The 24,457-nt window shown below is 42.0% G+C and overlaps 1 protein-coding gene across 1 annotated transcript; it reads left to right on the forward strand.

The window, feature by feature from the left end:
• The first annotated feature begins 540 nt into the window (after nucleotides 1–540).
• On the forward strand, nucleotides 541–14,680 carry FAM240A (family with sequence similarity 240 member A). The gene is made up of 3 exons (XM_053598837.1): nucleotides 541–618; nucleotides 7,145–7,290; nucleotides 14,590–14,680. Exons 2-3 carry the CDS (start codon nucleotides 7,148–7,150, stop codon nucleotides 14,678–14,680), a joined length of 234 nt encoding a protein of 77 aa, XP_053454812.1. The 5' UTR covers nucleotides 541–618; nucleotides 7,145–7,147.
• The last annotated feature ends 9,777 nt before the right edge of the window (nucleotides 14,681–24,457 follow it).

Here is a 24,457-nt window from a genome sequence, read left to right on the forward strand (position 1 = left end):
TGGTTTGATATCTTTTCCTGGAAAACAGTCACTGCTTCTGCCCCCTCTGCGGGGGGGACTGAGCAGATTGTGAAATGTCATCACCCAGATCTACCCATGGATTAGCAGCTCCAATGAACTACATGCCTTTTTAAACCATCCTGTAAGGTGACCACAAAGTGTGACTTGTCTATCACACCATCCCAGGCTCCTTCGTGAGTTGTGGAGGGCAGTTTTGGCCCATGCACCGAGGGTTCATGCTTGCAGATGATCCAGAGCATCTTCTAAACACTGACTCTGCTTCTCGCCAAGTCATGGCCTCTGCAGCACCTGCCAGAGCAAGAAGCTCGCCTGCCCCCGGGGTGGGCATGGGAGCAGGGAAGGGCAGTTTTTTCACCAGGACCAAGGCCACCGTGTTCCTGGAATGAGATGTCTATGATTCTGCTACTAATTTGGTGCCCATAACCATGACAGGCTGAGGCATTTCTGTGACTCCTCTACCCTGCATATAAAAGATTGAGACTCTGAGGTTTCAGGACCCGGCCGTGGCCTTTGTGAGCCCCAGACCTGAGGAGTCAAGAGCTGCAACACTTGCCTTCCTTTACACCACATCAAGACAGCAGCAGATTCATCTCAACGGTAAAGGATGATGAACCTGACAGTGCCTGGGGTCGAGGCTTAGCTTATGCTCTGGGGGGAAGGGAATTCATCTTTCCGTCTGAACCCACTTGCTTGCACCTGCTTGGGAATGACTTACAAATCTTAATGGGGCTTTTCCATACCCACTTTATGTAATTTAATGATGCATTGAAAACAAGTCAAACGCTAAGAGAAGCCAGAAATCAGAGTCCAGTGTTCACTTTACAAGGCTCTAATGAGATGATACACATTAAAGAACAACAGCACATATTGACTGAGAGATGCCGAAACCCCAAAAGAACAAACGCCCTCAAGGAATGTTCCGATGGAGGTGCACCAGCACATAGGGCTTCTCAGAAGACCGACATTTAAGAGGATGTGCCTTAGCGTCGTCTCTGTAGTTCTGAAGCAGCGCTTCTTAAACTGTCATATGTACAAGGGTCATCTGGGGATCAGATTGAAAAGCAGATTTTGAGTCAGATTTTGGACTTGATAAATTCTGCTGTTGTACCAACTCCTAGGGGGGGCCAGTGCTGCTGGTTCACGGGACAACTGGGTTACAGGGCTCAGTGGTGTTTCAGTGACAGTAAATAATCTTTGAGACTTTTCGGCTGAAGCTTATCAAATCAGCATAAAGCTGAAATATATTTTACTAAAAATATTTTCTGTTCTGTCTTTTAAATGTTTACTTTTATATTAACACACAGTAAGAAATAACTCTGGTGCCTGCTCAATTCTGCGAGTGTCAACACACACAGCTTCACCACCACCATCAGGAAACAGAACACTCCATCGTGTCTCTCCAACACATTCCCTCAGGTTATGCCTTTCCAGTCATACCCACCCCCCTGTCTCTAAGCCCAGGCAGTCACTATTGTTTTGTCTTTTCAAGAATGTCATGTGAACGGAATCAGAGAAGATAGAAGCCTTTTGAGATTGGCTTCTTCCACTCTGCACAATGCCTTTGAGTCTCATCCAAGTTATTGCATGTGTCAATACTTTGTTCCTTTTTATTGGTGCACAGTCTTCCATCCTATGGAAATCTGGCAAATTTTTATCCATTCACCCACTGAAAGACTATTGGCTTATCTCCACTTTTTTGGCAATCATGAATAGAGCTGTGTACAGGTATGCAGGATTTTGCTTGAACATGAGTTTACGTTTCTCTAGGCTAAATATCTAAGAGCGGAATTGCTGTGTCAAATAGTGTGCGTATGTTTCACTAACTTTATAAGAAAATGCCAAACTGTTTTCCAGAATAATACCTGCACCATTTTGCATTCCTTCCAGCAATGTATGAAAGTTTCACTTGCTCCACACCAATCCTCTCTAGCACTTGTCTATTTTTTATCTTGGCTATTCTCATAGGAATGTGGTGCTATCTCTACATGTTTGCAATTTGCATTTCCCTAATGGCTATTGATGTTCAATATCTTTTGATCTATTTATTTGATATCTGTGTATCCCCTTCAGTGAAATGTCTGTTCAAGTGCTTTCCCAGTTAGGTTGTTTTCTTACTGATGAGTTGTGAGGGTCCTTCATACATTCTGGATAAAAGTCCTTTGACATATATGTGATTGGCAATTTTTTTCTCAGTTTGTCCCTTGTCTTTTCATTCCCTTATGTCTTTTGTAGAGCATACGTTTTTGACTTTGATGAAGCCCAACTTATTAATTGCTCTCTTCCATTTCACTTTTAAAATGTTTGCCTTATTTCTTAAAGCATTTTTATAACAATTGTTTTAAGTTTGTCAGATTATCATGTCTGTGTGATTTTTATTGCCATCTGTTGGTTTTCTTTCCTCATGCTTGTGGAGGTTTTCCTTAATATGAGCTCTAGCTTGGACATTTTAAATTCTTGCACTTTTAGCCTTGTCTTCTCCTTTGGAGAATACAGATTTTGCTGTTTGTTTTAGCAGATAATCTGTGTGATGGGGTTCAGGCCTCAAACTCCAACCAGCCTTCTGTGAGTTGTGGTTTCCAAGTCCTTTCCTTTGAAATTCTTTGTGATGCCATAGGTGGTGATGGCCTGAGCCTATCCCTTAGTTTGGAAAGTCTTTGGTGTACTGTTTGAGATCAGAGCCGCGCATGCACAGCTGCAACCTTCCAGGGGTCTCTTTCTGAGGCTTGCTCCCCTCCAAGCTGTTCCTGGTATTTTGCTATTTTGCAATTCTCTGGAGTCCTCTTTTTTAGTCTTTTGGCCAGAAATCTAGAACTTTAGTTTCCCAGTTCTGCTGCACACTCTCTGTAACTGCACTTACATCTGACCCAAGTACCAAGGAGACCAAGATAGAAAATAAGCAGCCAGGGTCACCTTCACCCTCCAAAGGCCACAGCCTTCCTTCAGATAGCAAGACTCTCTGCCCTCAGGGTTTTGTGTCTCTGCAGGTCGGGTTGCCATTTGATTCAGTTGTCACCACACCTCCTTCACCTCGGAAGTTCATGGACAATCAAGTGTTGTCCTTAGTCTTTGAGCAATCTTCCAAGAGGATTTCTGGGAGCTCTATCTGTCCATGTTCCCACTTCTGGGTTTCTGGTTGCCTTGAACCCAAGCTGGGGATACGTGAATAAAAATGGAAAAGTTAGTGCCATTCAGTGGTAACTGGAGTTCTGGTTTTCTTTTCTAATCAACTTGCTACCATTTACTTTAAAGAAACCTCAAACAGCTGCACCCTGCATTCTGTCCTGAACTATGCTCTCAGGAGGGACAAGTTAGAGCGCGCTTCCTCCGTTTTACCTGTAACTAAAGCCCTTCTGTTCTATTTCTGCTCTCCTCTCCCCTCCTCACTCCTCCCCCTCTGCCCCTTCTTATCCCCCCACCACCTTTTCCTTCTTCTTCAGCAGAGTTTCACTCTGTTGCCCCAGTGGAGTGCAATGGTGTCATCATAGCTCACAACAACCTTAAATTCCTGGGCTCAAGAGATCCTCCTGCCTCAGTCTCCCTGGAGCTGGGATTACAGGTGTGCACCACAACACCTGGCTATTTTTTTTCTGTTTTTTGTAAAGATGGGCTCTTGCTCTTGCCAAGGCTGGTCTCAAACTCCTGAGCTCAAGCAATCCACCCACCTCAGCCTCCCGAAGCCCTAGGAGACTATCAGTATCAGGAAAGTCCTTAGGAAACAAAGATATTGTCCTCGATGAATAAATAGCATGAGCCACTGCACCCAGCCCCTTCTATTCTGTTTCAAGTTTTAATCATAAATAAAAATGTAAAAAGTAATAAAACATACTTTTTGAAATGTGAAAAATAATCACAAACAGTTGCTATAGAAGAGGTATCAGATACACAAGCAGTACACTGGTGTGACGCAGTGGTCCGGTACGTAGCCGCTGTAGCCGCGTCATAAGAATGATCAAAATAAGCAGAACTCTTTTTTAGAAAAACAGCTCTCAGATTTCTCCATGTGGGTTTCATACCCTGAGCAACCCAAGACTTGGGAAATGAGATTGCTGGCACAGCGTCAGGCTCTGAGGGGCAGGGCTCCTTTGTTGCAGTTGGCTCACTGAACACTAGGTGGCTCCTTGTGCAGCACCAGAGCCTCTCAGATGGCAAAAATTAAACAGATCTGATGTCTGCACATCTCGGCGTGCTGTAGTTCTCTTTAAGGATGAATTGATTAACTTTGTAAATTAAAATTCATAATTGTCATTGAGGTTATTATAGCTTTCCCAAATTGGTGGTGATTGAGCAGTAGTCCTGATTCTCTCAAACACCAGATTGGGTGGTGCTCTTGGCTGAGGAGACACAGAAGAATAGAGCTGTTTCTTTATCAAGGACAATGCCCTGTATCCTAAGGACTTTCCAAGTAATCCTAGTCTCCTCACATGCTTCTTCAAGGAGCAGCAGTTGTGCTCACTTCAGACACCAAGAAACCAAAACGCAAACACAGAAACACGTTACCCGCAAAGGAATGGGCTAAACGCCTAAGGGTAAATTGCTAGCGGAGTCCCAGCAGGTGAGAGCCAGAGAACTTGGATGACGCTCTAGTCCAAAGGTGGAAGAAACATTTCCCGTCTGTCTATTGAGGTATAATTAGGTGCCATATAGTTCACCTATTTTAAGTGTGGAGTTTGATAAGTTTTAAGGATTGTGTACTGCTACATAATCATCACTATAAACAAGATACAGAACATTTCTTCAACCTCAGACAGGCCCTAATTTCCTTCTGTGGCTCCCAACTCTGCAGGGCTATTATCAGCACAACCACTCACACTGAGTGTCCATTCCCCTAGGAAGCACCCAGACCCTTAGACAGGGGACTCTCTGTACTCACCTCACTCTCTGTCATACCTGAAGTCATCTCAGGAGGGATGCTGTCTTATCCCAGGGTCAGCCCTTAGAGGTGAAGGGTCACAGTACCTTAATTCCCTCCTTCTGCCTTATTTTTATGTTTTCCTAAAAGTGTATTTCTAAAGTTGTCATTAATTTTGTTTCCTTAAGGGCACAAGACTGGTGATAGCAGCTGCTACAGTTTTGTTCACGGTGAGAACAATGACTAAACAAGATATCAAACACATTTTTAAAAATGTCTTACTTGTTGGGCGGTGCCTGTGGCTCAGTGAGTAGGGCGCCAGCCCCATATGCCGAAGGTGGTGGGTTCAAACCCAGCCCCGGCCAAACTGCAACAACAAAAAAAAAAAAATGTCTTACTTGTTTTTAGTATTGTGTCTCCAGCATCTTCCAGCAAAGCTTCTGTTCAGTTTGTAAAATAACATGATGAAAGGGAGGTAGACATGGATGTCAGTCCCACAGGGGACACTCCCAGTGAGTGTGTGCGGCAAGGCTCCCCTCCGATGTGGCACAGAGGAATGGACACAGGACAAAAGCTCTTACCAAATGTGCCCCTGAGCGTGGTCCTCAGAGGGAGGTTGTTTTTCCTGTTTGACCTAAGAATAGACTCTGCCCTGTCATCTAAGCAGTCCTAAATGGTGGCCAACAGACCAGGGACAGAGACAAATGAATCTCAGTCATATACCCAGGAAGCCAAATACTTAATATTATGAAATAAAGGAGATTAACACTTATTTGTGCTTTCAGTGACATTCACTGAACTTCAGCTGATGGTGTCTTTATGCCAGACAACAGCCAGAAAACCAGAGGCCAGGACCAAGCTCAGGGTTATATTTATTCAGAACTTTATAAACTGCCAAATGCTTTCACATTTGTGATCAAATTTGATCTTCAGAGAAATTGTAAAGATGAGGAGATAGACAAACAGAAGGTACGTCGAGGCAGTGGGAATACAGGTCTGGAGTGTTCCAGGACATCTGGCCTCAGACTCTTCCCCTTCCCCCCGACCCTCTCTGAAAGAGCTGAGGCCCACACCTCCAAGCTGAGTTCCAGGCTGACAGCTTTCAGGTGTCCCCTCAGTGCTTCCCCTAGGTGTTGGCACCCAGGCAACTCAAACCCCCATTGCTACTCAAGGTCCCTCCCCAAGGCTCTCCGCATCCCTCCTCCTATGCATCGGGCACAACCAGGGGTCTCCACTGACATCCCTTCCTTCACTGTCCACTGGATTGTGGGAAGTGACTTCCAGGTCCCTTGGGAGGCTGCCCACTTTTAGTCATCTCACCCCTCCCACCCTGGTCACAGCTTCTCCCTGAGTTCCCCCACTGTGTCAGCCCTTGCCCCTCCAGTCTTATCTCCCAGAACATCTTGTAATATGCCGATCTGGACCCACCAGTACCCCACGGACAGCCCTTCCTGCGATCAGGGCCCATCCCGCTCAGGGGGAGCCAAGCCAACTCTCCTAGGCTCACATTTCCCCAGCCCCCCTCTGCAGGGGCCCAGCCACAGACGGGAGCACCTGCAGCCTTTGCTCTTGACCTTCTAGTGGGCCCACTTAGATCTGACAGCTGAGCAGAGTTTCTTCATGGAAAAAAGTTGGCATTATGTGAGTCTGACGTGTCATTCCACACACAGAACCCATCTGTGCGTGTGCACACACAAGCATGTGCCTCCATGCAGCTTGCTCCGGGTGTGTCAGGCCCTTGAACCATCTTCTATGACAAACCCCTTTAGTAAAGGCTTGGAAACTTTCATCAGTATGGAATCTGCCCTCGCCAGTTATTGTTGGGGGACCACAGGCAAGTTTTGTAACTCCTCAGATGTGTCAGCTATAAATTGAGGAAGGTAATGCCTATCTCATGTGGATGTTGTGATAACTGAACAGACCAAGGTGGACACACTGCCTGGCACACATTCCTTGCTGATAAAAGGTTAAGAAATGATTGTTCTGTGGGAGGGAAGGAAGGACAGAGGTGTTTGCCAGGTGCCTGTCCATGGGCACCTGCTCCAGCACCTTTGCATTTCCTATGGGCCACTTTTCTGCTCACAGCTCTCTGTGTCCTGATGGCCAGCAGCAGCAGGCCCCGGGGCCACACGTGTCCTCTTACTCATAGAGGTTCTGTGGCTGTCCACCATCCCCTCTTGTAATGACAGGGTCTGGATTCAGACAGATGTCTATACCCTGCAGAGTCTGAGGGGCCTTGTTTCACGGGGGTTCAGCCGTCCTTTTCTTTTCCAGGGGATGAACAATCAGTACACTCGCCGGGAGGTCTTCTGCCGGAACACTTGCCATGAGCTCAAACGCTTCTGGGAAAGGGAGATTGGCAAACAGACTTGCTACCGAGAATCAGAGGAGCATCGTCTGGGAAGAAGCGCACTGAGAAAGTATGTGGCTTGTTTCTCTACTTTTTAGATTAATTCATTTTTAAAAATGTGTGTTATTTTTTAGGGCAGTTTTAGGTTCACAGCAAAACTGAGCAGAAGGTACGAAGAGTTCCTATTTACCCTCTGCCACCCACACATATACGACTGCTCCCCTGCCAACATCTGCACCACAGAGATACATTCATGACAATAAGTGAACCTTCACTGACACATCATTGTCACCTAGTTTGTTTTGTAAAAGCAAAATTGATTTTCCCAGACAAGGCTCCAAGAGAGGCAAAAGCCAAGGTATGAGCAAATAAGCTGTGAAATAAATCATATAGTTTGTTAGCACATTCACACACATACACACACAGGTGTGTACGTGTATAGGGCATCTATCTATGCATATAAAAAAAGACCACAAGGAAATCTGGCTGGGGGATATGGCAGAAGACCTTAACTTATTTATCCTCTCCCTCTCCTCCGATCGGAACCGGGTAGCCCAGTGGGTCTCTGCTCTGGTCACTGCTCTCAGTTGTCCCTTCACAAAGTGGAAGAGATGGCCCCAGATCACTAGGCTGTTCGGAGGCTTGAATAGGAAAATGTACCTAAAGCACCCAGCACGGTACTGGCCAGGTTCAGGGCTCAGGAATGGCAGATCTACTCCCTCTTCTGTTCTCCCGGGTAATCCAGAATCTAATACAGAAGCCAAAAAATACCAAAGGAAGACATTGCTTAGAGGAGAAAAACCAGAACAAGGCAGGAGTGGGCGCGGCGAGAGTGAGCGCAGAGCAGCGTCCACCCCTCTGGGTCTCTGAGCCTCTGGGCCTCAGCATCTTCCTGGTTATTTTTATCAGGGAGAAACAGACTAAGAGAGATAAAAGGGGGTGGGGGAGAGCCACTGCCCTTTGACTGTGGGCAGAGCGCGTGCCCTCGGTCTTTCTTTCACCCTAGATGAAGCTTCTCAGCTACTGACGTGAGTAGGGGGTGTGCATGATGTTGCCCCATCTTGGAATTGGCCAGGGGGCCTACACAGATGCTGCCGTCCCCCATGTGCACACTGCAGGGTCAGTGTTCCTCTCCGTGGTCCCTTGGGGCTCCCACTTCAGCGCTGGTTCACTTGGCCCTGGGGCTGCAGCTGCTTGCCTTGCTGGTGTGAGGTGTGCTGGGGTGCCAGCCCACGCCCCAGCGTCCAGCCAGGTATCTAGCACTGTGCCCCCCTCATGCCCCCAGGACATCTTTCAGGAAAAAGAGAGCCAGGGGAAGGGAGAGAGTGGAGCAGAGCGTTCTAGGCAGAAGAAATGGTTCCTGAGGCAGGGGAAGAGCTTGTGAACAGAGCTCTTCCGTGAACATGTGAACATGTTTACCCTGTATTCTTCCAAGTCCCTACTGCAGTGCTGAACATACAATAGGTGCTTGTGACTGGCTATGCGTGTGCAAGACCAGGGAATTGGCTGTCATGTGGGTCCTTGCTGCCAGCCCACTCTGCGCTGGGACTCTGTCCCCCATTCCTGGGTTCCCTCCGGGGTGGATGATCTCCTGTGCCCCCCACCCCACTAACTCTCCTCCCCCAGCAGACCCCTTCCTCCGCTGGGTGCCCTCATCCTTTTGCTTCTGGCTGGGTTCTGCGGACAGGTGGTGAGAGGACTGGGGGGTAAGTCTGCCAGAGTTTTTCCCACACCCTTCCTGCCCAGGGTTCTGTTTTCTAGCGGTGGTGACTTCATGCCTCCTCCACTGATGTAGCCTCCAAACACACATGAAAAAGGATGGACAGAAATAGCTACCAACATTGGGTGACATCTAATGAAAACTGGATCTAAGCAATGATCATCAGTGTCTGCTAATATCAAAAAAAAAGAGATGAAGCCAGACAGATAGGATGGCTGTCCATCACATCACTTGTGAAGGGTGAAAAAAAAAAAAGAAGCTGAATCTGAGCCCGTAGCTCAGTGAGTGGGGCACTGGCCACATACACTGGAGCTGGTGGGTTTGAACCCAGCCGGGGCCTGCTAAACAGCAATGACAACCGCAACAACAATGACAACAGAAATAGCCGGGCGTTGTGGCCAGCGCCTGTAGTCCCAGCTACTTGGGAGGCTGAGGCAAGAGATTCGCTTAAGCCCAAGAGTCTGAGGTTGCTGTGAGCTGTGACTCCACAGCATTCTACCAAGGGAGACATAATGAGACTCTGTCTCAAAAAGAAAAAAAAAAAAAAGAAAATGAACCTCAATCTAATCAAGCCTCTCGTTTTACCCTACAGTTAACAGAATATACAGGAGACAGAGGACTAGGTTAAAATCCCACAGGAATACAGTCAGCAAAATCCAAACTGTGCAAGCTCTCCCAAGCAATCTGGCTTTTAAAAAATCACAAAGGAAGGGGAAAGATGAAGGAGAATTTACATATTAAAAGAAACAGAAAAGGTATAGCAACAAGTGAAAGTGTACACGCTTGTTTCCATCCTGATTTAACCAAACTATTAAAAATCATAAGACAATCAGGGAATTGTGAACTGACTAAATATTTGATGACATCAGGTACCTCTGGTTAATTTTTTAAGTCTGATGATAGCCAGGTAGTTTCTTTTTTGAAAAGGAGTTTTTATTTTTTAAGAATAAAATAGCTAATTATAGTTATTTTGTTTCAAATGCAGTGAAGCGTGATGTGGGAAACAAGATTAGCGATGAGTTGCTAAAGCTGGGAATAGATACAGGGGGCGCTAATCTTCTATAATAAAGGTTATTGTTAAAATATTATCTTGCAAGAAAAAGAATACAGTTCTTCCTCCTCAATACCTCTCCATAATCCAAGTAGTTCCATTGAGTTTCTCTGTGTATATTTTGAGGGTATTAGCTGCATACCTGTTTAAAAGTGTAATATTTTCATGGGGAAGTGAACCTTCTTATCATTAGGCAGTGACTTTCATCATCCCTTTGTTTGAAAGTCTTTTTATCAGCTATTAACAAACTTTATTTCTATTAATATTTGCCTTGTATGGCTTTTTTCCCTCTTTTTATTTTCAATTTGCTTTTGTCTTTATCATTTAAGTGTGTCTTTTTTGAACAGCATGTAGTTGAATTATGTGATTTTCTAATGTGACATACAGTATTTTAGTCGTTAACTGGTGAATTACATTTATTACAATTGATTTGTTTCTACCATATTAGTTACTCAGAGTGTTTTATTTCCCGTTTTCTCTATTTCTTTTTATTCTTTTTTTACTTTTTGAATTGATATCTTATCCCCGTTATGAGATGAGAACTATTTCACTAGTTTCTTCACTCATCTTTCTTATTATCTCCTTTTTACTTTCTTTGGGTTTATTCTTTGGCAGAAAAGTTCCCAATTTTGATCAAGTCCAATTTATAAAGAAATTTCTTTTATGAATTTTGCTTTTGGTGTTTCTTTGCCGATTTCAAGGATGCAAAGATTATCTTCTAGGTTTTATTTCTAGAAGTTATAGTTTTAAGTTTTATATTGACATAATAATTCATTTTGACTTAATTTTTTAATTAAACGTGAGATATGAATTACCCAGTGATTCCAGCACCACTTGTTGAAAAGACTATCCTTTTTCTACCGCATTACCTTTGCAGTTTTGTTGAAAATCAACAGGTCTATGTGAGGGCTTTCTTTCTGTTCCATTGATCTATTTGTCCATTGGCACCAATGACATGCTGTTTTGACTGCTTACGTTTATAATAATTCTTGTTCAAGGTAGGTGGTGGTATAAGTCTTACAACCTGTTCTTCTTTTTCAAAGTTGTCATATTAGGTCCATATGAATTTTTTAATAACTTGTCAATTTCTGTTATTAAAAAAAGGACACTGGGTTTGATTGGATAAAATTGAATTTATGGATCAATTTAAGGAGAATTGACATCCTAACAATATTGAGAGTCTCTGATTCGTGAATATAATGCATTTCTCCCTTTATTTAGTTCTACTTTAATATCTTTCAACAATGTTTCTTTCAACAGTTTCAGAACACAAGTTGTATACGTATCTTTTGTCAGATTTATCCCTATTTCACATTTGTGATGTTATTATAATTGATTTTTTCTTTTAATTAATTTATGGGTTATTTAAAATTGTGTTCTTTAATTTCAAAATATTTAGGTGGTATTCCAGATAGCTTTCTGGATAGATTATACTTTGCATAAATTAAATCCTTTTAAATTTATTGAGACCTGTTTTATAGCCTAGAACTTTTTTTATCCTGCTAAATATTCCATGTACATTTGAAAAGAAGGCTGGGTGTGGTGGCTAATACCTGTAATCCTAGCACTCTGCGAGGTGAGGCAGGCAAATTGCTTGAGCTCAGGAGTTCAAGACCAGCCTTTGCAACAGCAAGACCCCATCTCTAATAAAAATAGAAAAAATTAGCTGGGCAATGTGACAGGTGCCTGTAGTCCCAGCTACTTGCGAGGCTGAGGCAAGGGAACTACTTGAGCCCAAGAGTTTGAGGTTGCTGTGAACTATGAAGCCACAGCACTCTAACCAGGACACAGAGTGAGACTCTGTGTCAAAGAAGAAAAGAAAAGAATGTGTGTTCTGCTGCTGTTGTTGGGGTGAATGTTCTTTAAATGTCAATTATGTCAAGTTGGTTGATAATGCTATTCATGTGTTTTAAACCCTTGTTGATTTTTTGCACACTTGTTTTTGATTATTGAAAGATGGGCTCTGAATTCTCTGACTATAATTGCTGGTTTGTCTATTTCTCCTTGACATTCTATCACTTTGCTTCAGGTATTTTGAAGTTCTGTTATTAGGTACATAAGTGTGTAAGATTGTCGTGGCATAGCCTTCTGATGAATTGACCCCCTTATTACAAAATGACCCTCTTTGTCTTTGGTAGCATTAGTTGCTATGAAATCTACTTTGTCTGATATTAATATAATAACTGCGGCTCTCTTTGATTCGGGTTAACGTGAAATTGTTTTAATTCTTTTACTTTTAGACTATTTGTGCCTTCAGACTCAAAGTAGATTTCTTGTAGGCAGCGTATATTTGGATACTGCTTTTTTTTTGTACTTTGTTTTATTTATTTATTTTTGTTAAATCATAGCTGTGTACATTAATGTAATCCTGGGGTACAATGTGCTGGTTTTATAGACCACTTGAAATATTTTCATCAAACTGGTTAACATAGCCTTCACTGCATTTTCTTAGTTATTGTGCTCAGACGTTTATACTCTACACTTAGTAAATTTAACATGTACCCTTGTAAAATGCACCATAGGTGTGGTCCCACCAGTTACCCTCCCTCTTCCCATCCTCTTCCCTCCCCTCCATCTTTGCATTTTAAATGGATTATTTATACCATTTTGTTATTTAACGTTATTGGTATGGTTTGACTTAATTTTACTATCTTACTATTGGTCTCCTGTTTCTCTCATTTGTTCTGTATTTCTTTTCTCTCTTTTTATGTATTTTTTTAGTCAGGGTCTTGCTCTGTTGCCTGGGCTAAAGTACAGTGTCATCATCATTGCTCTTTGCCTCACTGCAACCTTAAATTTCTGGACTCAACTCACTTAATGAGTTCATTGTAAGGGTATATGGCACACCTCTTGGGTGTAGAACACAGCTACAAGAGGAACTCTACCTAACAGATGCAAACATTGTAACCTCATTATTTGTACTCTCACATTAATCTGAAAAATAAAATTTCTGGACTCAAGCAATCCTCCGGCCTTAGTCACCCATAGTGCTAGGATTACAGCCATGAGCCACCATTCTTGGCCTCCTTTCTCTTTTTCTGCCTTCTTTTGGATTAACTGAGTATTTTTTTATGATTCTATTTTATCTCTTCTGTTGGCCTTTTAAATAAATAAATCTCTTTGGGTTATTTTAGCAGTTGCTTTAGGATTTATATTATATATCCTTAATTTATCACAGTCTACCTTCAAATGATATTTTATCCTTTCCTGTATAGTATAAAAACCTTACAATGGTATATTCCCATTCCTCCCCATGACCTTTGTGCTATTGTACAAAGTAAAATTTTATTTCCATATGTAAGTGCCACAATACATCATTAACAGATTTGCTTTCAACAGTTGATTATTTTTTAAAGAGATTTAAATAGTAAGAAAACAGTGATTAACATGTATCCATAGAATTGCTTTTTGGTTGCTCTTCATCTCATTATGTAGGCCCGTATTTCCATCTTGTGTTATTTTCCTTTTGCTTGAAGGACTTCCTTTAATATGTAGTGTAGTGACAGTCTGGTGGTGATTTCTTTCCATTTTTGTAAGTCTAAAATCATCTTTATTTCATACTTGGTGTTTTTTCTTTATTTACTTCAAAATTTTAAGAGGGTACAAATGTTTTTGTTATATGAATAGCTTTTATAATGCTTAAGTTAGGGCTGTTAACATGCCCATCACCTGAAGAGTGTTTATTGCACCTGATAGGTAGATGTTTACCCCTCCCCATCTTTTCCTTCCCCTCTTTTTAATTTCTAATGACTTTTACTTCTCTCTGTTCCATCTGTCCCCATTAGTTAGTTCCAGATTATTAAAGCGTATATAGGTGTTTGTTTTTCCATTCTTGAGATACTCCACATTGCTGAAAAAGACATTGATTTATTTCTTTTTATGCTGAGTTGTACTCCATGGTATACATATATCGCATTTAATTAATCCACTCATGAATTCGTGGGCACTTGGGTTGATTCCACATCTTTGCAATTGTGAATTGTGCTTCAATAAAGATTTGAGTGCAGGTGTCTTGTTGATAAAAATGACTTCTTTCATCTCTGTTTTTTGTTGTTGTTCTTGTTATTGTTGTTTGTTTTTTGAAACAGTCTCACTTTGTGTCATGGGTAGAGTGCCATGGCATCATAGTTCACACCAACCTCAAACTGTTGGGCTCAAATGACCCTCTTTTCTCAGCCCCCCGAATAGCTGGGACTACAGCTGCCCACCACAATGCCTGGCTGGTTTTTCTATTTTTACTAGAGAAGGGTGTCACTCTTGCTCAGGCTGGTCTCAAACTCCTGAGCTCAAGTTATTCACCTGGCTTGGCCTCCCAGAGTGCTGGGATTATAGGCATGAGTCCACCTCTGTTTTTGAAAGATAGTTTTGGTGTATAAAGAACTCTAGATTTACAGGTTTATTCTTTTTGACTTTGACTTTAAAGATACTGAGCTTTCAAAGGAAAATTTAGAGGATGAAAATTAGAATACTTTTAATGGAACCATGAGTCTGTTCACATTTACTTTGCAGGGACAGTGGTGGGAGGGAAGGAAGTTTCTCTGAGCCATCAGCCATGGAGATGAAAGCTCCATCTGTATGTGTTTTATTTCTATTTTCAGGCTCAGAGAAGAATGGAAGCAGAGGCTAGAAACAAAGCTGAGGCTGCGGAACAATCCAGATGAGACTGAAAAGCAGACAAATGTTGCCTAAGAGCTTCCTGCTTCATTGACGCAAGAGGATGCAAAACACTGAGGTCACTCTGCTAGGAGAAGTCAATGCAAATCCCTGTGTCCCTTTGCTAAACCAAACAGATCTCACACTATTGTTTTCCCTGGAAATCCTTTCCCAGTGCTCAATGGGAATTATCAGCCAAGTCAGTCCTCTCTGCACAGGGGCCGGGTTATTATCCTAACTGTCTCTAAAGATGAGCATATTTAACATCAAAGCTCCTTGCTGCACACTTTATTTCTGTATAATTGTCTTCTAATTTTGAAATCTAAATATTTTAAGTTCTAAGCACACCAGAGGAATTCCTGATATTGATGGTCATTACTTTTTTTTTTTTTTTTTTTATTGTTGGGGATTCATTGAGGGTACAATAAGCCAAGTTACACTGATTGCAATTGTTAGGTAAAGTCCCTCTTGCAATCATGTCTTGCCCCCATAAGATGGTCATACTTTAAATATCACATTTATTCCACCATTTTGCCTGGGAAACCCTTATGTAACCCTTTCTCTTATTTTCTTCTTATGATAAGAGAAATGCACCTATCTGCAGAAATAAAACTGTTGTAACCAGTTATTGAAATAAGACTCGAAATATTGGCTTTTTCAAAAATATGTTTACCAAGAACAGTAATAGGATAATTTAAGTAAAACTTGGTTGTCTTGTCAACACTGTGTGTGTGTTTTTTGTTTTATTGTTTTTTTAAATTAGATAAATAATGATAATAGAACACTCATATTCTTTTAAACACAGCGTATCACGTTATTATATTTTTGTCTGAGATACAGATCCAAAAATGGTACCAATTGTACCCACATATTGAACCATGAATTAACCAAGTAGAATAAAAAAAAAAAATCTCCTGGTTGCCATTATTCACTGCTACTTGCCTCAGACTGTTGCTTATTGAAGATACTTAGTTAAGTTTTTAAGGGATGGTCCATGAGGAGATGTACTGCCAACAGGGTTAACTTTGATTAGCCCCTGGGCCCCAGGCAGGGGACCATGCATGCTGAAGTGATTCACTTCTTGGTGGACACCAGTCCCACTTTCCATTTTGCTTCAATCCAGGCCTGTTCAGATGAAGCACCCCTCAGTAGCTACTGACCATTTACATATGGAGAGAAAAGCAAAGTAGGGAAATGATTTTCTCTTAGAGAAGCAGCAAGTGGAAGACCAGACACAGCAATAGGCAGGACAGGCCTCTCCTCCCCCAAAGTCCCTTCTGTCTCTCAGCCTCTCTTTTCCCTGACCCTCTTGGCTTCTGGCACTACGGCTAGAGTTGCCACAGAGGCTTAGCAAGAAGATAGTAAAAAGCTTAAGGAAACTGGAGGTTTTTCCCAACATCTATATTCTGTTGACAGAAATAGACACACATGATATGGACTATTATTGACATTGTTAGCCTGCTTGCCATCAGCTTTGCTGGCTGCTTAAGAAGACTTTTTACTCATAGAAACCCTGTTGGTCTTGGAGTAGTACAGGCTGAAGAGGTTAACTTTACTCGTGACTAAAATGATCCTCTTATACCAGCTGCCCATCCCCAAAAGTCCGGGCATTGGATGAACTGTGATGTTTAGTTGGTCTTTTAGTCAGGTAATGCATATGTACATATAGTATAGTATAAAATTGCTTTTCTTATGTTCCATTGCTTTATAAAGTCCCATTTCATGTATGGTCATTAAAACTCACCAACTACCAATACCAAATGTATTTATTGCTGTATTTTTGAGCTCCACATGTTTACCCTGGTTAGCTCCCCACCAGCCCAGCTCAATATATCTGGCCCCGCCAACAGAGTGTTTAGCACACAGATTCTGGACTTTGAAATATCATGGCCACTCCCTAGCCATTTCTCAGGTCCAGGAGCACAAGGGGGTTGTGTTTCTGAGAATGCAAACTGTAACTGGACCTGGGCCAACAATTTCTAACCAGGGAAGGGAGCTTTCCCATATGTTTAATTTTTTTTTTTTTTATAAACTTTTTTGTTAGAACTAAGACACAACACACACATTAGCCTAGGCCAACATAGGGTCAGGGTCATCAAGAGCACTATCTTCCACCTCTGCATCTTGTCACCCTGGAAGGTCTTTAGGGGCAGTAATGCCTGGGGTTGTCATCACAGATATAAACAATGCCTTTTTCTGGAATACCTCCTGAAGGACTTGCTTAAGGCAGTTAACTTGTTTTGTAAGTAGGAGTACACTCTAAAATAACAACAAAAGTAAAATATAGGAAATATAGAAACTGGTAACATAGTCATTTATTATCACTGTCAAGTATTATATACTGCACATGATTGTTGTGCTATATTTTTATATGACAGGCAGCATAGTAGGTTTGTTTAAACCAGCATCACCACAGATGTGCCGCAGTGCAACATTATGACAGCTATGACATCACTAGTTACTAGGAATTTTTCTGCTTTATTATAATCTTATCAGACCTCTGTCATATATGCAGTCTGGCATTAACCAAATTATAGTGGCACTTATGTGGCACTTAACGGCAATACTGTATGCTTGCTGGATAAACGATTTAGTGACCAGCACAAGCTACTAAATGGGGTAGCATGGTTCACAGGGACCAGGGAGCTGGTGCCATTTGTTTTAAATCCACAAAGCACCTACTATATTTACTATATTGTGCTAAACTTCCATGTAAATACACAAAAAGACATTTGTACTGTGCAAAACTCTAGGTGGTGACCTTAGTCAAGTTATTTAAATGATCTGGGCTTCAGTTTTCTTATGTTTAAAGTGAGCTAATAATAGTATCTTCATCCTAAGTACAGCCCCTGACACATAGTGAGTTGTGTAGGCAGAATTCTAAGTCAGCCTCTAAGATTCCCTCCCCGTGTTGTACACACATCATATAGACCCCTCCCCTTGGGTGCTGGCAGAACTTGTGAATATGGTGGGATATTGCTCCCACAGTTAGGTTTCTTATAAATCAACTTTGCATTAATCAAACAGAGCTTATTCAGATTATTCAGATGGGCCTGACCTATTAGGCAAAGCCTTAAAAGGAACCAAGCCTTTCTTGAGATCAGAGAGATGCACAGTGTGAGGGGGATTATAGAGGCGGTCACCTGGGAAGGAACTGTGGGCAGCCTCTAGGAACTCAGACAGCCAGCAAGAGAAGGACCTCAGTCCTACAGCCACAAGAAACTGAAACCTGCCAAAACCATGTGAGCTTAAAAGAAGATGCTAAGCTCCAGAAAAAGAGACACATTGATTACAGCCTGTGAAACCCTGTCAGCCATGCTTGGCCCCTGTCTTCCAGAAACCATGAATTAATAAATGGGTATTCTAAAAAAAAAAAAACAATAAATAAATAAATAGGTATTGTTTCAAGCCCCTAGGTTTGTGATAATTTTTAATGCAGCAATAGAAAACTAATATGTAAGTGCTCAATAAACATCAGGAATGATGATGATGATGATGATCACAATCAGGAGGAGAAGCACTAGATGAATTCATGTATCTGGAAAATTCTCTCATCCAAATATACTTCCAACACCTATTACCTCCAAACCTAGCAATTTAGTAATTAATGATTTAGCCCTTTAGGTTAACAAGTAACCTATGCTGAGATGCAAATACTGCCCCAGCCAAGGATAAACTAAATACTTCTTAATGGTTGTTTAAATGTTATTTATTTATTTATTTTTTTTTTTATTTTTTTTTGAGACAGAGTCTCAAGCTGTCGCCCTGGGTAGAGTGCTGTGGCATCACAGCTCACAGCAACCTCAAAACTCTTGGGCTTAAGCTTGCCTCAGCCTCCCAAGTAGCTGGGACTACAGGCGCCCGCCATAACGTTAAATTTTATTTTTAAGAGAAGCTTTTAAAAATAAGAATTTCTACAAAAATACAAGCATTGGTGAGGAGAAAGAAGAGATATAGTTAAACACGGGACCTCTGGGAGGATCCCAGACTCAGACAGCAGACAAGGGGAGCATTTTGGGGAGCTACTCCTGGGAAGAGAAGGGTGAGCACAGCCCGCTTGGCAGTTGAGGTCCAAGTGAGAGTGCCTGGAGAGGCCACCAACGCAGAGGCCCTGTACAGCAGTTTCTCCCCAGGCGCTGCTTTCTGTTGTCTGCCAGTCAGTTTTATAAAATGCTCCTACTTCCTATTCTCCTGCCCCACCCCCACCCCCCAGGGCCTGCACATAAACCTCCCAAGGTTCCCCAGGCATCCTTCTCTCTTCTCTGCTCTCACACCCTGGAGGGTCTCCAGCACCCTTCTCAGGTAAAGAGAAATAGGTGCCCAGGATTGCATGGGGAGCCCCAGGAGGCAAGGGGATGGGATAGGTACAGGTCCATGACTACTGGTGGGGACCCAGAGGCTCTGCTAGGGCTCCTCTGTCAATTAAAAGCATGCAATTCTCAAACTCTTCAAGGCTTCACTTGGCTGGACAGCCCCAGAGTCTACCTAGCTCTGAAATGCTGTGGTGCTGGGACACCAAAGCCTCAAACCTTTACTTGCATTCTGTAGAGGAGGAAAAATATTTTCCCTTCTATCCATCTTGAGCTCATTGGCTGAGGTCCCTGGAACAAAAGACAGATTAATAAGAGAAAAGCATACAAATGTATTTAATTTAAGTTTTATATGACGTGAGAGCCTTCATAAAGCAATGAAGACCCAAAGGAACAGTTTAGCAGGAGTGTTTTTCATGGTAGGTTTGATGAAGAGTAGAGAGTTGTGGAAAACCCTGACAGGACAAAGAATATAATCTAGTGGTGATAGACTGGGGGACAGCAAGGCTCATCTGTGCAGATTCCTCTCTGTGTTCCTCCGCCTTCAGAGGTCAGGACGCTCCTTTCCTCCAGGTATAGGGAGGGCAGGTCTCACACAACGGTTTCCTGAGCTGCTTTGGGGGAGAAGGGTGGAGAAGTTCAGAGACTTCCCTGTACTTTCTTTTTCTCAAATCCCTTCAGCTTAAAACATTCAATATGCCAAGGCGCCATATTTAGACTCTGGACAGCCCCGCAGTCTACCTAGCTCTGAAAAGCCGTGGTGCTGGGACTCTGAAGACTCAAACCTTTACTTGCATTCTATAGAGGAGGAAAAATATTTTCCTGAATACCTGAACCCCTCAGTAGTTTGTCCCATCTTTTCTGAGTTGCTTGACATAGAAATTTCATTTAATCCTCATAATAACCACATAAGCAGGGACAATTGTCATTGTACCTTTTTTTTTATTGTGGGGGATTTGTTGAGGGTACAAAGAACCAGGTTACACTGATCATATTTGTTAGGTAAAGTCCCTCTTATAATTGTGTTATTGTACCTTTTCTTATACAGAAAGAAACAGGCTCAGAAAAGTTAAGTAATATAACCACAGGATTCGAAATCAGCTCTAACTGCAAAACTAGAACTCATTCCAGGTCATGGTATCAGCTGATTGATGCTCACAAATTCTTGTTTTCAGAATGTTTTAATCAAATAGAAAAATCCATGTACAAGATGAATATTTATATACTGAGAACCCATTAACTTTTATAAATATAAATTTTGGACTAAGGAATTGTACTGTCAATAGCTACTCATCACACTTAAAAGTCTATGTTAGGCATTGTAGGGCCTGATCATTAGGTTTTAATAACAACAAAGAATACCAACCCAGTATGATATTAAAATTGGAAAGTCCTGGCTCCCTGTTCTCCTCCCTTTGTGTGTCCCTCCCTTCTCATTTTCTATTCTCATTACACCGGATTAAGTATAAAGTGTGGCTTTAGATGATAAACATGGGGTTGTAAATAATTGAATAGATTGCTAAGGTTTTAAGAATGATGATTTTTGGAGTTAGAAATGGGCTGCAAGTGAGTGTACTTTGAAGGCTGCTCCTATATTTTCACTTTCAAGATCAAAGCATTTTTTCTTCTAAAAGATTTTCCCAGAAGCCTTCACCACACCCAGCCCCAACTTCCTCCAACCTCTATCTCATTATCTCAATAAATGACACCCCATTCACCCCGTTACTCAGGCTAAAATCTAGTCACTCGACTCTTCTCTGTCTCTTATGCCTCCCAGCTAAGCTTCTCACAAATCCTGATAGCAACTTCAAAATGTCAGCTTCACCTTCTAAAGTTTATACTGCTTGGAATCCAAATCACCATATCCTAGTTCAAGGGTGACAATAATTTTAACACAGTTAAAATTTATCATCTTTATACTGCTTAATTAATAAGGGAAGGGCAGATCTTCCCATCCTCCTCAAGGTCGCCTGAGCAGCAGCCCTTCCATTTCTATGAGCTGTGATTTGCACAGGATAGGTGCAGAGATATGGGCTGACAGGCTCTAGAAGGTCACTCAGGAAGTTTGGTAGAAATAGTACTTTTTAAATGCAGAGTGATATGGAGAAGAAATTCTATTCCAAGGTCAATTCCTGAGCATTGTAACACATTATCTCCCCAGGACACTCTTCAGATATTATGGAAATGGATATCTCAGGGCCTTTCTGGCCTTGTAGATAGGGAAGGAGACTTGGCAGAAATCTTGGCTGATTCCATGCTGGTCTCCAGGGCAAAGTATAAAAGCCATTCAGCTTAGTCTCAGAGAGAATGATGAACTCAGGGCCAAGAAAGTGGTGAAAGGGAAGATGAGGTTTTGAATTTGGAAAGCCCACTCCCACAGGGAAATGTTTGTCACAGGTATGCTGACAGGTGAAATGAATTATGACTACCTGTCCCTGAAAATTAGAAAGGGCACCTGCTGTGAGGGGTGTCTTACACCTATAATCCCAGTTACTCAGGAGGCCAAAGCTGGCAGATCACTTGAGGCCAAGAGTTCAAGATCAGCCTGCACAACATAGTGAGAACTTACCTCTACAAAAAAAGAGCAAAAGAAAAAAAGGGGGGGGGGTCTGTCTTTTGAAATACTCAAATATAGCTGACATTGGGGGGCTCTATCCTGCTTCAGGTCAAATCTGTATTAAAGAAATTTTTATTGGTATGTTTGAGTTATGAATGTTTTAGGTGCGTTTTGTAAAGTACATAAATACAACTAGAATGAAATTACTCCGTAAGGACTGATACATAAAATCAAATTTTTATGTTCACCTATGTGGGTGTAACTCATCATTTTTAAAGCTCCAATCGTATTCTCTTCTAGGAGAAACACTTTTCTATGGAACCTGGTAAATGCAAAATGTAGGTTTAGTTTGTTCAAGATCTAAACAGAGGCTTAGAGGATGAGTCAGCCCTTGAAGCCCTGCTCTCGGTCCACTCTCAGAGATGTGGATAGTCCTAGCTGCTGCTTCTTGGACATCTTGACCCCCTGGAAATGAGCAGACACTGCTTCCTTTCCTCTGTTCACCAGGTCAGTGTGGGGCCAGCTTTGAAAGACCCTGACAACTGTGTGGGGAGCAGCCCATGAAAAGGAGGTTTTGGCAACATGGTCAGGCTGAGGGAAAGAGCAGGGCCAGAGGAGCAGGAAGACCCAGGACCCACCTCTGGGGGCTCAGTGGTGCAGCCCTAGGGACGGGAACAAGCCTCATATGTTAAGAGACTCAACACATATTTGCTGCACTAATGAATGGAGGGTTTGCATAAGCAACTCCTAAATAATAACCCCATTCAAAGCAGAGCAGGGGAGACTAAATAGAAGCTGCTCAAGGCTTATTTCCTCCCACTTTTAGCAGAGAGCTAGCTTAGCTTTCTGTGTTAGTACACAAAAAACACACTGATGCCAGTTGCTAAGCCTCAGAGGCTTCTTCTTACAAGGCCACTTCCTGGCCAGGAAGCTTTCAATACTTCACCATTGCCCAAATGTTTCCATTTGGCCTAACGAATGAGGGACTTTACGGGGGTGACAGGTGCTTCTGGAACCTTTCCATGGTGTGCCCAGTCCAGCCATGCCCCAATAAACATAATTTTTCCTTGCTGTCCTGTGGTGGCTTTAGTGACAGGTAGTTCGTGCTTCGTGTTCTTGAAAGTGGCTTCATTCAGGCCTTCCCCAGACCCAGAAGGCTGTCTTGGAGGCAACTCCCAAGTCTACAGGGAACTTGAGGCAAGAAAACAAAGAACATAGGGAATAAACCGAGGTAATTAACACCAGCAGAGGGGAGAGAGAGTATAGCTTTCTGGAAAGACTCTTGCACAGGGTTTGGAAGAATTCATTCTTGAATGTGGTAGTTGCTGTCAGGAACCAGTCAAGAAGGAGGAGGAAACAGAAATGGAGGAGGAAGAGGCGGAGCTGCTATTTAGGTGTGGTGACTCAGCAGCCTCTGTCTCCTTATTCCTATACAGAACATTCCTGTTTCCTATAGTCCTGTTCATTTACCCATTTCTCTCTCATACTATCTATATCTCATTTTTCTTAATGATTTGCCATAACACGGAGAGGGCAGGTTTTGCATGCTTATGTATTTGTGCACATCAAGTGTTGGATTTGAAACCCTCCTTTTTGAATGCAATGAGATCCGAGGGTTAAATAATGATGATCCTTGTTAATGGACCTAGGGAGAGGTGAGGAAGGCTATTCTTGTCTGTCACATATATTCACACACCTCGCAAAGGGCAAACTCGTCGCCAGCCCAAAACACAACGTGAAAGGCCAAATGTTTGCTCTGTGCCTCCAAAGTAAGTAGATATGACATGAGGCTGTGCCCAAAAAGGTACAATTCTTCTCATATGATGCACTTGGCCAAACCCTAGAACATACATTTATTCATTCATATAAAATAGAATCCTACTACACCTGTTTTTACCATCAAGCAATTTATCTTAAGCAAATACTCATTTAAAATACCTTACCATGTTAATGATCTCGGTAGTATAAATGAATGAACTATGATTTATTGAGTATTTACCAGTACTCAAGTATAGAAATGTAACCCTAAATATTTATAGTATTAACAAACATCCTCTCCCTTTTCCTTTGCATGTTTCTCTGATTAAAAAATCATTCCTTGGGCCAGGCCTGGTGGCTCACGCATGTAATCCTAGCACTTTGGGAGGCCAAGGCTGGTGGATTGTTGAGCTCACAAGTTCAAGACTATGAAGAAGCAAGAGCAAGAACAAGAGCAAGAGAAAGACCTTGTCTCTAAAAGAATAGCCGGGCATTGTGGTGGGCTTCAGTAGTCCCAGCTACTTAGAAGGCTGAAGCAAGTGAATCACTTGAGCCCAGGAATCTGAGGTTGCTGTGAGCTGTGATGGCACAGCACTCTACCCAGGGCAACAAAGTGAAAAAAAAATCCCCTAAAAAACAAACAAACAGAAAAACATTCCTAGAATGCAAATGCTAGGTCAAAGCATCTGGACATAATTAGAAATTTCAAAATATGTTGAAAATTGCCTGGCAAAAGTGAACCAATTTGCATTTCCAGAAGCCTCATGTGAGGGTATACAGCCCACCCACATTTCCAGAGCTGTGTGTCAGCATTCTTTGCAACCATAGTAAATTTGATATGCAAAAAATTATACTGGATGGTTTAAATGTTGATTTCCTTCCATAACCGTAACAATGCTCTCATACACTATTGTCATTGCTTGTGGTGACATTTGCCCCTTTTTCTGTGGGGAAAATGTTTGCGTGTGATACATGATAGTTTTCTAAAATACTAATTACATTTATATTTTATCTGTATTATTGTCAAAACAATTTCCCAATAATTTTTAAATCTTAATTTAATTCATGAGAATTTTGCTATGCAATTGTCTCTTTTTATGTTGCCTAATCTTTTATTTTGTCATTGTTTTACTTATATTTTCTGAGTTTTGATGTAATGACTCCAATACTCTAGGTTTACAGAAGTAT

This window comes from Nycticebus coucang, chromosome 8, assembly GCF_027406575.1.
Source record: "Nycticebus coucang isolate mNycCou1 chromosome 8, mNycCou1.pri, whole genome shotgun sequence".
NCBI classification, from domain to species: domain Eukaryota; kingdom Metazoa; phylum Chordata; class Mammalia; order Primates; family Lorisidae; genus Nycticebus; species Nycticebus coucang.